This window comes from Dermochelys coriacea, chromosome 6 (genome assembly GCF_009764565.3).
Source record: "Dermochelys coriacea isolate rDerCor1 chromosome 6, rDerCor1.pri.v4, whole genome shotgun sequence".
In the NCBI taxonomy this organism is placed as follows: domain Eukaryota; kingdom Metazoa; phylum Chordata; order Testudines; family Dermochelyidae; genus Dermochelys; species Dermochelys coriacea.
Window position 1 is genome coordinate 19,294,311 of NC_050073.1, and position 15,954 is coordinate 19,310,264.

The 15,954-nt window shown below is 38.2% G+C and overlaps 1 protein-coding gene across 1 annotated transcript in view; it reads left to right on the forward strand.

The window, feature by feature from the left end:
• Window positions 1-9,178: 9,178 nt before the first annotated feature.
• MUC5AC (mucin 5AC, oligomeric mucus/gel-forming) overlaps window positions 9,179-15,954 on the forward strand; it is a 60,668-nt gene continuing 53,892 nt past the window's right edge. The window contains exons 1-4 of the mRNA XM_038406067.2: window positions 9,179-9,256; window positions 12,741-12,809; window positions 14,681-14,755; window positions 15,020-15,281. Coding sequence (XP_038261995.1) covers window positions 9,184-9,256; window positions 12,741-12,809; window positions 14,681-14,755; window positions 15,020-15,281 — 479 coding nt within the window. The 5' untranslated portion in view covers window positions 9,179-9,183. The remainder of the gene's footprint in view (window positions 9,257-12,740; window positions 12,810-14,680; window positions 14,756-15,019; window positions 15,282-15,954) is intronic.

Consider the following 15,954-nt stretch of genomic DNA (forward strand, 5'->3'; position numbering starts at 1 on the left):
CCATTGGGATTCTTTTAAGGACTGATAAATCCCTTTCCCTTGCCTTCACAAATAATTCCAGACTAATGGAGTTCCTCTTCAGTAACAAAGTATACTTAGTGGACATGAGTCTGGGGAGTTTATGAAGCATTTTTAAAGTTACTAGCAAGCAATTCTGGGTCCTCTGACAGTCCTAGTGTGTCTGGACCAAACTATTATGTTTGACAGTATTTTAACTGTAAGTACTGATGCTCTGCTGGTGGTGGCAGGTCGTAGTGCTGCTTTATCATGAGAAATGGGACAAAGCCCTTATCGTGGACTCATTGGAAAATCCTGCTTGGTCAGTCCTACTCAGTCAGTTCTTCCAAATTATAGATTTGTTCCCTATTTGCAAGGCTGGGTTGCTCCATATAGGTGTTTTTACATGATGGCAAGGATGGAATTGGTATCTCTTAACTAGGATAACCCAGACCTTTCATGCAGCCACCACTATAGGTATCTTATTTTTCTCCATTGGACAAAAAGAGGAACCAAGGAGACCCACAGGGGGAATTGAGTGCATTATAAGGGCGTTGGCATGCTGAAAATGGTTTAACAGCTGTGTCATGATAAAATCAAAAAGAGAAGCTATTTCTAATGAAAGGTATTAGATCAACATCACTAAAAACTGAAGTCCCATGTTTATCCACAGAACAAGCACATTATAGGCAGTTGTGCTAATGAGCCTCAACTCTGATCTACAGTGAGGCAGTAATTAGTTCTTTCTTCAGGCCCATTTATTCTTGGTTTTCTTTGCTGAGACTTTCAACAACTCAAATTCACATAGACTATCAAACAACTAATAGATTGTAACAACCTTCAAGCTGAGTTGGAATTAAGTTCTATAAATTTACACTCATGAGTAACTTAACCCACATGAACAATGCTATTGGCTTCAATTTTACTCATATGTGCTTTCAGGATTGGCCCTTAATGTAGATTTAGGCCAGTGACCAACAGAAGTCAATACTAGTTTCCACAGCCATTCAATCTCCCTTGAAATAGATCAAAATATAAAGAAAACTGACAAGAAGATTTTCAGAATAAACTGATATTGTCTCAACGTGGAATCTTTATTTCTTCATTTCTTCTTTTATTTTAGTTTCTTCTACATCCTTTGCAGTCAACTGTCGTCTCACTCAGCCCAATTCTGAGATTTCCCTGTCACTTCTATCAGAGGACTGTTCGGTTACTTCTCTTTCACTAAAATAGTCTTTCTGGGCATTGGAGATAAGGCACAACAATGAGAGGCCACTGTCCTGCACTGCTCTTCAGAACTTTCATCCATTTGATGAATGAAATGGAAGAACGACAGTACAGACTTCCCGGTCTGCATCTGACTTGAACTTTCTCTTCCAGTTCTAAGACTACTGGAATATTTATAATTACTGCTTCCTAAGTCAGCTTTGTTGAGAGGATTTCAAAAGTGTGTATGATTTCATAGTAGCAGCCGTGTTAGTCTGTATTCGCAAAAAGAAAAGGAGTACTTGTGGCACCTTAGAGACTAACAAATTTATTAGAGCATAAGCTTTCGTGAGCTACAGCTCACGAAAGCTTATGCTCTAATAAATTTGTTAGTCTCTAAGGTGCCACAAGTACTCCTTTTCTTTAAAAGTGTGTATGAAACAGATATCACTACTGTTCCCTGAGGTTCAAGTGTGAAGGTAGTATTCTGGTTATAAATTGGTAATGCAAAGGGCACAATAACAGTATCGGGACTCTAGAAAAGAAGTCGCTAGAATAGAGACTTGCCTTTGTACAATTATTTCTTTTCTTCTGTTCCAACAATTAAAAGAGGGAGAAGAATATAAAGCTAAATCTGAATGCAAAGGATATTTCTTATCAATACTGTATCAACTTATTGTACCATTCTGTAAACTAAATATCTAAGTGAAGAAAAACAAACCAAAAACGTTATGAAAAACAGCCATTTCACTCACCCAGTGCAGTAGCTCCGATTGCCCTTGAAAAGCATGATAGAGCAGTACAATGCCTTTACTTATTACAATAAATGCTAATATTTGAATAGAATTGATAACGAACTCCATGGGGACCCCGTTAACATTCACAACCACACCTAAAAATGCAATACATTTCTCAAACTGTCAAATTATATACAGCATTTTTCTGTGACAATCTTCAGTTTCTGGCTTCCTTTATCTACATTTGTCAGATTACATTTATGCTTGGGGAGCACTTTTAGGATAAGGCCAGGGGGCTAATGCTTTACACTAACAGATACATTTGCAAGGCATTGAGGGAAGAAAAACCAATATACACCCTTCGCAAATAACTGGATTTCTGTCCAACCAGCATGCCCTGTTTCTGTGCACAAGTACCATGCACCACTATGTATCCTTACCATCCATTAGCGATGGAGAAAGATGTTTGATTATAATGAACCCTGAATCGATCCTTTTTGCATCTCTTTATTTTTAAGGTTTGTAAACGTTCAGTTAAGAACCTACAGCTGGAATGGGAGAAGTCCCAACATGGTGCTGTTGCCTCACACTATCTCCAGGACCCTACATTCTGGCCCTGCTGACCACCTGCAATCCTCAGGCTTCCTCTATGAAACTCCCAAGACTTTATTCTTCCGAAATTGTGCATTGCTGCCCAGTGCCCCAGCAGTCCCTGTGTGTGGCTCCAAGTGTTTCTTAATCAATCTTCTGTACTCTAAGTGTCCCCACTGTATTGTCCCAGGGAATCTGTATAATCGCCACAAGTGGAGATTGAAAGAGAGGCTTCTGAAATTATTCTGCCATAATAATAGGAGGTGGGAAGCACGGTGGCTGTCCAGAATGAATAAAAAGATGGCCCTGGATATTTTCCCTTTGCACCACAAACAGGCACTACTGAGAATGAGAAAAGGAAGGCTTCCTCCTTCAGAAGAAACTGTCAGGAGAGGAAAGTAATGTAGTGTCCTCACAGGTAGGAAATTTCCTCACAGCAGGGAAGGAGGTGTTTAATCTTGACCCCATTGGAAATAGATTACTATAGACAGGATGTTAAAAACTGTGGATTAGAATAATGTTTAGCAAAGTATCCCAGCTTTTAGATACTTCTTTACACTCTACAGAACCTTCAAAACTGTTGAGGATTGCCCATCACTAACAAGCCCTACTGTGCATACACAACCTACTGCCCTTTCATGTTCCTATAACAATTTAGCCATATGCCTACAAATACAATGCACTTCTGTGTGCTTATGAATATTTACCAATTACCTCTAAGGACTCACTCTTGCTTTTTGATATGCACTTGCATACCTGCCATTACAGCACCTGTGTTTACAAAATAGACAAGAGTACATGAGTTTACTTGTCTGCATATGTGTTCCGCTATCATGGAGGCATTCAGATAGCATGGTGGCAAAGGTGGGTAAACAGATACTAGAGGTGGTAAAAAACTGTTTAATTGACACATTTTTAATGAAAAAATGGCTTTTCAACAACAATGAACATTTTCTCAGAAAATGTTTGTTTTGTCAAAAATTGCCATTTTCTGGTGAAAAAAATAAAACATTTTCATTTTTCATTCCCCCCACCTCCTTTTTCCTCTTTCTTCCACTGGAGAGAAATGGGGGGGGGAAATAAAAACTGAAACTATTTCATTTTTTGTTTGCTCTGTAAAAAAATTTAAACAAAATGAAAATTTTTAGTTTCCTTTAATTTATTTTCCCACAAAATATATGTGGACCAGCTTAGACAGACAGATAGCACAGTTACTGTGGGAGACAGCCAGAAGGCTGCCATCCAATGAGCTCCTTGCAAGCCTTAGGATACAGGACATGTTGAGGGTAGAGCTGCAGCATGGCAGATATGCTGGGCAATACTATGGACTTGTGGAACAAATCAATAAATAGGATTTAAGGTGGAATAGGCACTTACAGAATGATGCTTCTTTGTCTCCCTATATCTTTCCCCTTCATTTTAAAATAGCTGCTACCCACTAGCATTTGGCTTCCTATGTTTTCCTACCAACACAGCAAGAAGGAGGGATTTCTATTAATATCTTGTCTTTGAACAAGATGCTTTCATTTTGCTTGTCAAAATCCCCTGAAAAAAATCTCTCTGCTTTGACCCTTTATTAGGTGCCACAGTGTGCTTGGACTTGCACACTCCACAGTGTGGACTTCCAGGCTTTATAGTTTTACATTATTTTGCTTTTGAGAGCAGAACAAAACAAAAAAAAATCTACATTTGTAAGTTGCACTTTCATGACACAGAGATTGCATTATAGTACTTGTACGAGGTAAATTGAAAAATAGTATTTCTTGTATCATTTTTATAGTGCAAATATTTGTAATAAAAACCATACACTTTGATTTCAATTACAAGAATATATATGAAAATGTAGAAAAACATCCAAAATATTTAACAAATTTCAATTGGTATTCTATTGTTTAACAGTCAGATTAAAACTGTGATTAATGGCAATTAATTTTTTAATGGTGTTTAATTTTTTGAGTGTATAGCATGAGTTAACTGTGATTAATCAACAGCCCTAATAATTAGATAGATAGATAGATAGATAGATAGATAGATAGATAGATAGAATTTTGGATGAAATTTTGTTTATCTGTATTTATCATATTTATTTAATATAGTATCGGAGGGGGTGGAGAAGGAGGGAAGACAGGAATGGATTAAATAAAAGAAAAAAACAAAGTAAGGGGATGGAGCATTAAAGGAGAAAAGAAAAGGCATTGGGGAGGAAAGAAGGGAAAGAAGAGGAAGAGAAGTGTGACGGGTGGTAATGAGGTCCTCACGCCCCTGGGTGTCCCCAGGGACGCATACAGGAAGAATACAGAGGAGCATGGAAGGCAACTGGAGTGAGGCTGAAGTGAAGAGAATGTGAGGGACGGAGTTGGAGCAAGCAACCAATCAGCAGAGAGGAAAGTAATGTTTTTTGCATGCAAGATTTCTGGGAATGACAGAGGTTATGTCTACACTGCAATCTGAGGTGCGTGAGCAGCTTGGGTAGACATACCCATGCTAGCTTTACCTGCACTAGCATGCACAAAAAGGCAGCGTTAGTCATGCAAATAGGGCTGAGGGCCCCAGCATGCTTGTACAGCTTGAGCTGAAGCCCATGTCACTGCATGTATACTGCTATTTTTAGCCAAGCCAGTAAGGGTAGAGCTAGCGTGGGTATGTCTACCAGAGCAGCAATCTCACCTCAGACTGTAATGCAGATATATCCTAAGATAAATCGGGAACTGGATCTGAAGGAAAGAAAAGGCGGAAGTAATGTGTGGGCTAAAACAATGCAGATTCAACTAGGAATACTTTAATAAGGTGGGAAACAAACTCATTCCAATTTGTAGTGCACTTAGACACAAGTGCAGGGTTACATTGGGAATTTATAGTAATCTCACATTTTTGTGCTAATACCAAGATCCACTTGACCAGGTTAGTGCCAGTAATAAAATTTCAAATCTTTCCCAGTAGTCTAAAAAAAGTAATAGTGTTATTACAAGAGTGGGGTGTATTTAAAATGCAAAGCTTTCAAAAATGTGGTCTGTTTACTAAGCCTCAGTAAATGGTATTTCCCAGTTTAGGGACATTAGGACAGGTCTGTGGCCAAATTCCTTCTTAAAGTAAAATTGCAATGTGATGTAAAAGATTTTATAGTCACTATATCTAGTTACAATATTTGTAAAGCTTAAATTATAATAAAAAATAATAATTAGTGATCAAAGAGGAAGCTGCTATCTTGACATTCTGATGATAATATTTTATATTCTGGTAGCACTCCCCATCTAAGGATCTAAAAGAACTTCACAAACATTAAAGCTTGCAGTCTAATGGGGAAAAATATTTATGTTTGGGATGGGACTTTCAATTTTAGGTTATCACAATGGTTTGGGTTTGAATCCCATCAGTTTTATACAACCATTGACAGATAACAGAATGGATCAATGGCACCATACTTGACAAATATATGGCATAATACAAACAAGATCCATATCCCCATTTTTGTTCATTTTAGCTTTACAGAGGAAATTCAGGTGGCAATGATTATAAAATAGCACTGGTTTCTGACCTGGATAATTTGGTGCAGGCCTTATTTGGTGCTGGTAGATCAATTCACTTTATCATCAGGATATAAAACTAACTGAGCAATATCTGTAATGCTACTGAATGAAAAGTTAGTAGCAACTGACCAATCATCTTCTTTTATCTTGAAATCTTCAAAGGATAAAATAACTTGGGGTTGAATAATCATATGACCAAAGTACAGTGACAAACTCAATCCTAGGTTTCAGAGTAGCAGCCGTGTTAGTCTGTATTCGCAAAAAGAAAAGGAGTACTTGTGGCACCTTAGAGACTAACAAATTTATTAGAGCATAAGCTTTCGTGAGCTACAGCTCACTTCATCGGATGATCCGATGAAGTGAGCTGTAGCTCACGAAAGCTTATGCTCTAATAAATTTGTTAGTCTCTAAGGTGCCACAAGTACTCCTTTTCTTTTTGCGAAACTCAATCCTGCTTCCATTAAAGTCAATGGCAAAACCCCCATTGAATATAATAGGAACAGGACTGGGCAGGAGGACAGTATAGGCCAGTGTAAATGATAAAAAAAGATTCAGCAGATTATTCTATGCTAAATAGATTGATAGATTCATAGATACTAAGGTCAGAAGGGACCATTCTGATCATCTAGTCCGACCTCCTGCACAGCGCAGGCCACAGAATCTCACCCACCCACTCCTATGAAAAACCTCATCCATGTCTGAGCTATTGAAGTCCTTAAATCATGGTTCAAAGACTTCAAGGAGCAGAGAAGCCTCCCTCAAGTCAACTATGCCCCATGCTACAGAGGAAGGCGAAAAACCTCCAGGGCCTCTCCAATCTGCCCTGGAGGAAAATTCCTTCCCGACCCCAAATATGGCAATCAGCTAAACCCTGAGCATATGGGCAAGATTCACCAGCCAGATACCCAGGAAAGAATTTTCTATAGTAACTCAGATCCCATCCATCTAATATCCCATCTCAGGGGATTTGGCCTATTTACCCTGAATATTTAAAGATCAATTACTTACCAAAATCCCTTCTAGGTTAATGTCCTAAATGTCCTTCTAGGTTACAGTTGGAGGAAGTATAAGGTTTTTGTTTTGTTTATGTTTTGTTTTTTAGTTACCTACTTAAATCTTTATCTACAATTATCCAGATAATTGCTGTTCTTGTGATTCTAATAAATGAACACTTTTGCTCATGAAGCTATATTATGCAATGAGTTATAATATCCAACAATTAGACAAGTCTGGATACCTATATAAAATTCCACCAAATGTGTGTGAATTTAAATTTCCACATTTCTTCCTTCAACACTCTACAAAAAGATTCCAGGTTAATAGATGATTGGAAGGTAGAGTGTTAGGTAGATGAGCTGATCATACTGGTGATTTAATTCATCATGAACAAATTGTTTCAACTGCAGTATATATTTAATATATAGTACAAAGATATGGAAAGTTACAGGGCCAGAACATCAAATTCTGACTCACCCTGGAGCTAAGCAAATGAGTAACTGTTCAATAATGTATGCAATATATATATATATATTGACACTTATTGAGATTTTTCACTGTACAATTCTTGTTTGAAAGTATCTTTAGTCATTTTTGTCACCCTTTGATTTGGGGCGAAATGCTATACTGATTTATAACTCCCACTGAATAGAATTCTACAGAGTGTAATTCATGACAGAATTTGACCAATTGTTTTCTTCACTACACTATATTTATTTACCTGTAGTCCATTTATTATAACACCAATAAACCATTTGAACTTTAAAAGTGTGCAGGGAAAGCAGTGTCTCACCTCTCTTCTATTACCTTGGAAATGGATAAAATATGAGCCTTTTACCTTTGTCCCCTAACTGCTGAAACTAATTCACTGAATATAAACAGAGTCTACTAGAAAGAATACCTGTTACAATACTAGACCTATTGAAAGACCGAGAGGTAAACTACAATAAAAAGACAACTTGGAAAAGTAATAGACCTTTAAATAAATGCACTGACCTATTTACAAAAACTCATTGTTCACATTCACATTGTTCCCAATATAATAGAACCTTCTTAAATTCATTGCTGCTAAAACATTTATTTTGTGCAACAAGGAAACGTACTCCAAATTATATAGACTATACTGTCTTTTATATGGGGCAAGAGAAATACGTATATTCAGTATGGAAAGACATATACCTAAATATATCTGTTCAATTAGCTATGTTTACTTAGGTCTTATCTACACATTAAAATTAAACCAGAATAAGATAGGTTGCTAATTTAAAAATTAATCCATTTCCAAAATTAAACTGAACTTTTATTCCGGAATAAGAGCATCAACACAGAGTTAATAAAGAATAGCTATTCCAGAATAATTCCCGGTGTTGACAAGCCTTTAGAAGGGGTACAGATTTGATCCAACACTATGACTGAAGCGCCTCTGAAGATAAGAATTCCTTCTAGGGAGAGTATTAGTTTTTGTCTACCCAGCACTGAAGAGCTTCACTGCATATTTCTATACTGTGCCTGGCATGTGGATAACTGTTGGCCTTCAGTGTTCCTGGTCTCTTCATCTTCAGAAGCAGAATATTTACATAACGAGGCATAAAATCTCTTCTCAAAAGACGAGGGTCCCAAACATGAAAAGTTTTATCACACAGCTTGGATCAGAAGGAATTAGAGTTTTGCTTGCTGGAAAAATTAGACTGAAATCACCTGCTGTAATCAGGATCATAAAAAACTGCCCCTCTCTCATTCTAAATCCCATCCCTGACCCCCCCCCCAAGTCATTCTTGAATTATATTTATTGCAAGATCTGTAATGACTGGAGACAGTAAGATTGAGCATAACTATTCCTCATTGCTGTTCGCTTGGAATTCCTTCAGTAGAAAAGTCTTTTCGAAAACAGCAAGCCTCCCAGAATGCAAATACACTTGGCCAGCCCATAAGGAAGCTAGAGCATCCTTTGTTTACCTATGCACCTGCAGAGGAAAGGTAAAATCCCTGAAGCTCCACCTTTTTAGAACCTTGTGAAACTATCTGGGAACTGTGCCAAAGCCTATTCTGTTGCTATATAAGACTTGTATGAAGACAAGTGCCTCTTCAGAAGCCTATAGTTCGGTAGTTTCTACCGAACTCCAATCAAGATGGGCATAGGCTGGGGGGTACGAATACCACTATGGATACCAATATTAGTGATCACCTTTATGCAGAATAAAGGTAAGAGGCTGTAGTTGCTTTTTATTTTTATTTTTAGAGAACTTATAATTTGCTTTGCAGTTGGAAAGACTTTTCAGTGTTTTTTCTTTGCTTTGTGCAACTAATAAGGTTTTGTTTGTAAATGAGATTTCCCTGTCTTTTTCTATTCTTCTCCTTTCTAATGTTGCTTCACTGATTTCATATTGCCCTCCAGCCCAGCAAAAGAAGGTGGATGAATTGAAAAGCCATGGTCAATGGAGTTGCGTTGGCATAACTGAGAGTAGAATTTAGTCATATAATTATTCTGGCTGGTCATTTTTACCAGTTTCAATAGTTGTTTTTTTCAAATGTGAACATGGAAGGCTGCTAAAAACATGGCAAGTTAATAACAGACTGAAAGCTTTACATAGTATCTGGTATTGGCTCCCTGTGATAGTAATCCTTCTGGTATTAAACCTTAAAATCACAGCTTTTTCTTTTCTGCTGCTGTTCCACTCCATTAATTCAAGATGCTTCACACTTCCACCTCTTGGTTAAAGAATTTGTATAAATGTTATGTTCATTAATATATCACAAAATAGAGCTAAAATAGACAAAATGGTGCTTTCCACTCCTTAAAGTTAACCATTTCCTAGAGAAATATATTGCTGAGTTTTTATGACTGGATAAATACCAATCTCATCAGTCCTCTTTTGCTTTCAATTTTCAAATGCTCTGAACCAGGCAAGTTCATCATAATATTATGATTATGAATAATCATATAGAAACCTACTTTCTGACAACAAATGAAACCTGTTTTTATAGACATGACAACAAATGTGGTGAATGAATTTACCTATAACAGAGCAGTTGTAGGCTATAGAGAACATACAGTGATGGGGGAGCACATTACTCATTTGAAATATAAACTTGACTTAAACACTATAGCTCATCTTAGCTGAAAAGCCTCTTGTGATGGAGGGAAAGGGTGTGATGAGAAAGATGACACAAAAAGAGCCAGTACAGAGTGTAGCATGAGAGACCATCAGTGCCAAGGTTCTAGTTGTAACCAAAGGCTCTTATGGAGCAAATAAATATATGAATTCCTGCCAAATGTCATTTTGTTAGATCCACTTTTAAAATCTACCCAATGCCATAAGAATTTTGGTTGAATGGCAGTTTGCCTGCATAAGGTCAATGTAAAAACTAAGGGCCCAATCCAACTCCTGTTGAAGTCAAATGGTGTCTTTGCATTGATCTTAAGGGGAGCAGAATTGGGCCATAAGTAAAGGCATTTAGGAGATTATCATTAACTTTTAACTGTCACCCTATCAGCAAAATAAGCTGATATTGATATTAATGTCAGACTTGATTATCATTGAGACGTTTGGTAAAGGTGCATAAGGGATTAGTCCAAAGTTTGTCTTTCAAAGGAGAATTTGTAATGAATTTATGAAACCAGGATCCAGAATGCATAGGCCTAGCCTTCTATCATCTAAGAAGATGTTTTATATTCACATTCTGTGTAATCTTTTATTCAGTATGCCCTTTGTTCATTCATTCCATGGCTAAACTCATAAAATGTTAGTATCCAGTGTTTTCTGATTTGATGCACAAATCCTAATGAATACTTTTACTTCTTCCTAACTAGTATGCAGTTCCACACTAACCTTTATTAAACCTTGTTATACTTTATTACACCAAAGGATTAATTGTGCCATTACCAGCCACTGACAATGGGCATGGGATGTGGCACAGGATATACATTGTGCTGAATGTGCACTCAGATGGAAGCAGAATGATTCCCTGGGCTAGAAAGCTAGGGAAGAGCACACAGAAGAATCAAATGTTACACTCTTTGAAAGGGTGCTGAGTGTGTTGTTCCAGGGACAGTCTCAGACATCCAGCTAGTGCGGATGGGGCCATGGTAACCCCTCAGCCCATGTCAGCCTCACCCATTTGGGTTGACTAGCATCAGTGGTGGTGCTAGCAGTCATTCTGCACTCAGGGAATACAGGATTCTACCTGCCTTTTGCTCAGGTGCTCCCCATGTCTGCTCAAGAGCTACCAGAATGTGCCCTCAGTATTCTGCATTTTCATTAAGCAATGGTTTTTGTTAAACAGGGATTGAGTGCAGCTTTATATTTTGAGATGATGGTGCAAAGGAATGAAAGGAATATCTTCAGGGTTTTTTTTTATTATTTTGAACAAGAATCAAATTGGGGACCCAATGAATAATCTGAAATAAATCTATCAGCTCCCCAGTTCTATCCACATTGCTTCTGGGTATGTTAGTTATTATTACTGGTGTTTGAAGTTGTAAACCAGTGATTATGGGTCAGATTCTACTCCGAGTAACACAGCATATATGTTGGCCCTCTAGCTCTAAAAAAGGTTCTTCCAGTATAAAACAGCTTTCTCTATATCCTTCTCTGGCTATTTGTTATTATTTCTATAGTGCCCAAGATGTACACAGGACTTTGCAGATGATTCAAGTGTACAAATTCAGAAAAACAAAGACTCAAATGGAGCCTTTGCTCTAAATAGCTTAGAAGGGAGGAGAGGGTACAGTGTGGCTAGCAAAGAAAGAGACAAATTCTCCACTCAGTTTTCATTGGTATAATCCAAGTGATTTTGGTAGAATTTTCATTGTTACAACCAAAAGAAAAACTTGGCTGAAGGCGTGATATATGGGTCAGGTTCTGAGCTAGTGTCAATCAGGCTAGCTCCTTTAAGTCTATGGAGCTATACCAATTTACACTGCTGAGGAGCTGACCCAATAGTTGGTAGACCAGGTCCTTGGTTTTAGAATGGATTTGAAGGAGGAGAGGATGAGAGTTTGGTGGAGATTAAGTGACCAGATAGCAGATTGCTCAGGGGAATCACAGGGGAAAAGCCTTCCTATTACCCTTTCCCAATAAACATGCAAATCTGTTCAGTCTCCGAGCAGAAGACTAAGAACTCCTACTCAGTTCTGACACCTAGAACAAAAATGGATAGGTTGCAAACCCAATCTCAAATGTGTGTGTTTTTCAGAGAAATTAATAACGGGGGGCTGTGATATGTATGGAGTAGGGAATGTGGGAGTGAATGGGGGTGGCAATGATTATGCACCTCAGTCAAAGTCCATTAGAGTCACTTCATAGTTCAGGCCCTCTATACCACTTGTCATTGACTTAGATATAACAACTTCTGTAAAAAAAAAAAAAAAAAAAAAAAAAAAAAGAGAAGACGAAGAAGAAGAAGCATACCAGCCATCATAACACAAGAGACCTAGAGCTCTTTTAGATCTGAACTGTAACTAAGGAGAAAAATTCTCCATTTTCATCTTTTAAAATATTTTCATCCTCACAGCCTTTGTCTCTGTGTGAGTGTGTTTGTATTTGCCACAGCATAACAAACCACACTTACCACGCAGTTTCCCTGCCTAAAAGAATGCTACTTTTGCAGATTGTATTGTTCAACCAGGTGTTACTGAAGAATTTATGAACACAATCCTCCAAAGTAACTTTTTTTTTTGCTCCAGTTAAAGCCCAATATGAGGACAAACAAGCAAATTATGATGACTATAATTATGTCCAGCAGGGACAAGACTGTAAGTGGCTTATGTTTTATTTTATTTATTTATTTGACAATCTAAATTTAGTCAATGTTGTCTTAGAAACTCATTAGAGTGATTAAAGTACACTGTGCCTTTAAATGAAGGGAAAGGAACAATTCCCTATACACAATGTTCAATTCTCTGGAATTGGTACTGTAGGGCCAGATCCTCAGCTGGTGTAAATTGGCAAAACTCCATTGAAGTCAGTGGGGCTATACTGATTTGCACCAGGTGAGGATCTGGTCCATTGAAGCTACACTGTTATCTAATCTATAAGTACATAATAGGTACATACTGCAAATTTACAAGGTGTATTTTACAAGATGTGTGTGTGTACATGGGTATCACAAAGATATTTGATAATCGACAATAAAAAGTACTTTTTTTCATTCTATTGAGATAACTGCATCACTCACGATAGGCAGAAAATGAAAAGTACTGCAGTACATGCACCAGAGACAGTGCAAATTTGTGTATAAAATATATTATGCTGCTTGTTGGAACATATTAGTTACATGTAATAAGATAAGGGATGTTTATTGGCTGTTGGTATAACACTGCTGTTGGAACAAAAAACACGTTGTATAACAATTCTAACAAAATGTCCCTTGTTCCTTTCTCCGGTAAATTTATTACACTATAATTTAACCAACCAGCCTGAAAATCTGAACCATAACCTAATCTGAAATTAGCAACCCTGACAAACCCAACAGCTGGAAGCTGAAGGTAGACAAATTCATACTGGAAATATGGCAAACACTATTAACCTTGAGTGTAACTAACCATTGTAACAACTGATCAAAGGAGGTGGTGGTTTCTCTATCCCTTGAAGTCTTTAAATCAAGACCAGTTGTCTTTCTAAAAGAGAAGCTCTATTTCAACCACAAATCATTGGTCTAGTGGAGCAACCACTGGGTGATACCATGTGGGCCATGTTATTCAGGAGATCAGGCTACAGGAACATAAAGGTCCCCATTGGCTTTCAATTGTATGAATTTATTAATAAAGATATCATCCTTCATTTACTCCAGGAGTTTTAAAAAAAATCTCAGAAGGAACTTTAAGGGAGATTAAAACCATTCTTGACCTTTGCCTCCCAGTATACATGCAAGTGGAACCCTGTAGTGAGGATTCAGTAGTAGGTGTTGAGAAACTACATTGCAGCTTCTCTGAATCTCAAATCCATTCAATGCTGGAATCAAAGAAGAAATACTGGGGATGAACACAGCAAACTTAGAGCCAGATCCTGCAAATGGGAGTCCTTGTGTGGAAAAGCACTAGGTTCATGATTAAGGGTTTGCAGAATTCTGCAAAACTTTGCTGTTTGCCTGAAGTTGGCGGTATGTGAGTGTGTGTATATACATGGACTTCCAGTTAAGAAAAGAATATGAGATCTAAACAAGTTCTGCTGTGGTTTCTCAACCCCAACCACTGAAACACTCCTCCAGTTTTCCACTTCTGCATATTGTGGGAGCCAAAGGTGGTGAATAACTTTAATCTCCATTGTGTTGCCTGAGGTTCTTTGTATAGTTCCTATCCTAGATGAAGGATTAAATCGGTATCAGCTTGCGTATACCTACTTTGGGCAGGTGGGGTCAAATTCATTTGGGCTCCTTGTGTGAGAAAGGACTACTTACTTGAGGAAGGGTTAGCAGGATCAGGCTATTAATGACAGTTTACACTGGACGCCAAAATTTGATGCAGTGGCATTAAGCCATCAATAGACTCCCTTGGAAACTTTCCAGTGAGCATTACTTGCAGTAAAAACCTTTAACCACTAATGAGGCTAGGAGATCCATATCTGTGTTTGCCAATTTGTTTACTGAACCTTTTGAATTAGTGATAATTGTATTTCTTTGTCTTAGATTTTTTTGTACCAGTAACTAAACCACAAGAAGTGACAATCATCCAACCACTGAGAACGACACTGCCTGTAAAGCGTAAGTTAAACAAACGACATGTCTTTATAGGATATTGATCAGAGCTGTAGGGTAAGTGAAGAGATGTATAGACTAAAGAGAAAAGTTAACAGAATGACTGATATATACACAAATAAATAGATAGCTAGATGAGAAGATAAAGCAGAGAATGGGTTTGTTGTTTAGATAGATAGATAAATATGTACATGAATTAGACAGTGAGTGTCTAATGGGACTTACACTGGAATTTTCAGTACAGCCCTACAGCTTGTTTTGAATCCACAGCTGGCAACCCTGCTCACAATGGTCGTGTGTGCAGCACCTGGGGCAACTTTCACTTCAAGACCTTTGATGGGGACATCTATCACTTCCCTGGGCTCTGCAACTATGTCTTTGCATCCCACTGCAAATCTGCCTACGAGGACTTCAACATCCAGATCAGACGCACTGTGCTGGAAAGCTCTCCTGTGATCAGCCATATCACCCTGAAGCTTGACGGAGTGGTGATCGAACTGACCTCAGACTCCATTGTGGTCAATGAAAACCCGTAAGTTCAGATGTCTTATTATGTGATGAAATTGGCACCATTGATATTGCCCCCAATGGTCGGTTTGAAAGGATGTCTGTTTCAGTCTCATTCCCTCAGGCTGCTCTAAAACAGCATAAGGGGATAGGGCAGAGCAGCAGCAGAAACAGGAGAGTACAGAGCTGAGCTTTATTCCATCTTTACAGATTACCTCCTGACCTATGTGCCATGCAGTTCAGTGGCCCTCCAGACCCTACTCTACTGTTGTAATTTAGAGGCCTCTAGGTGCCATAAAATAAAGGTAGAATAAAAACAAACAGAGCAAAATACCAAAATAACTCCAAGATCAGAAATACAAAAAGTGGGACACTGCAGCAGAAAGGAAGGAAGGAAGGAAGACACAGTACATATTAGCAAAAGAACAAAGAGTCCTAGCCTTCTCAGGACTTTCCGGGAGGGATAGCTCAGTGGTTTGAGCATTGGTGAGTTCAATCCTTGAGGGGGCCATTTAGGGATCTGGGGCAAAAATTGGGGATTGGTCCTGCTTTGAGCAGGGGGATGGACTAGATGATCTCCTGAGGTCCCTTCCAACCCTGATATTCTATGATTCTCGCCTGAAGGATGCCACAAGTGTAAACGTGAAGGGGGAAAGTATCTCAGTGATTCCAGTTCTACACTAGAAAGCCTTTCATCT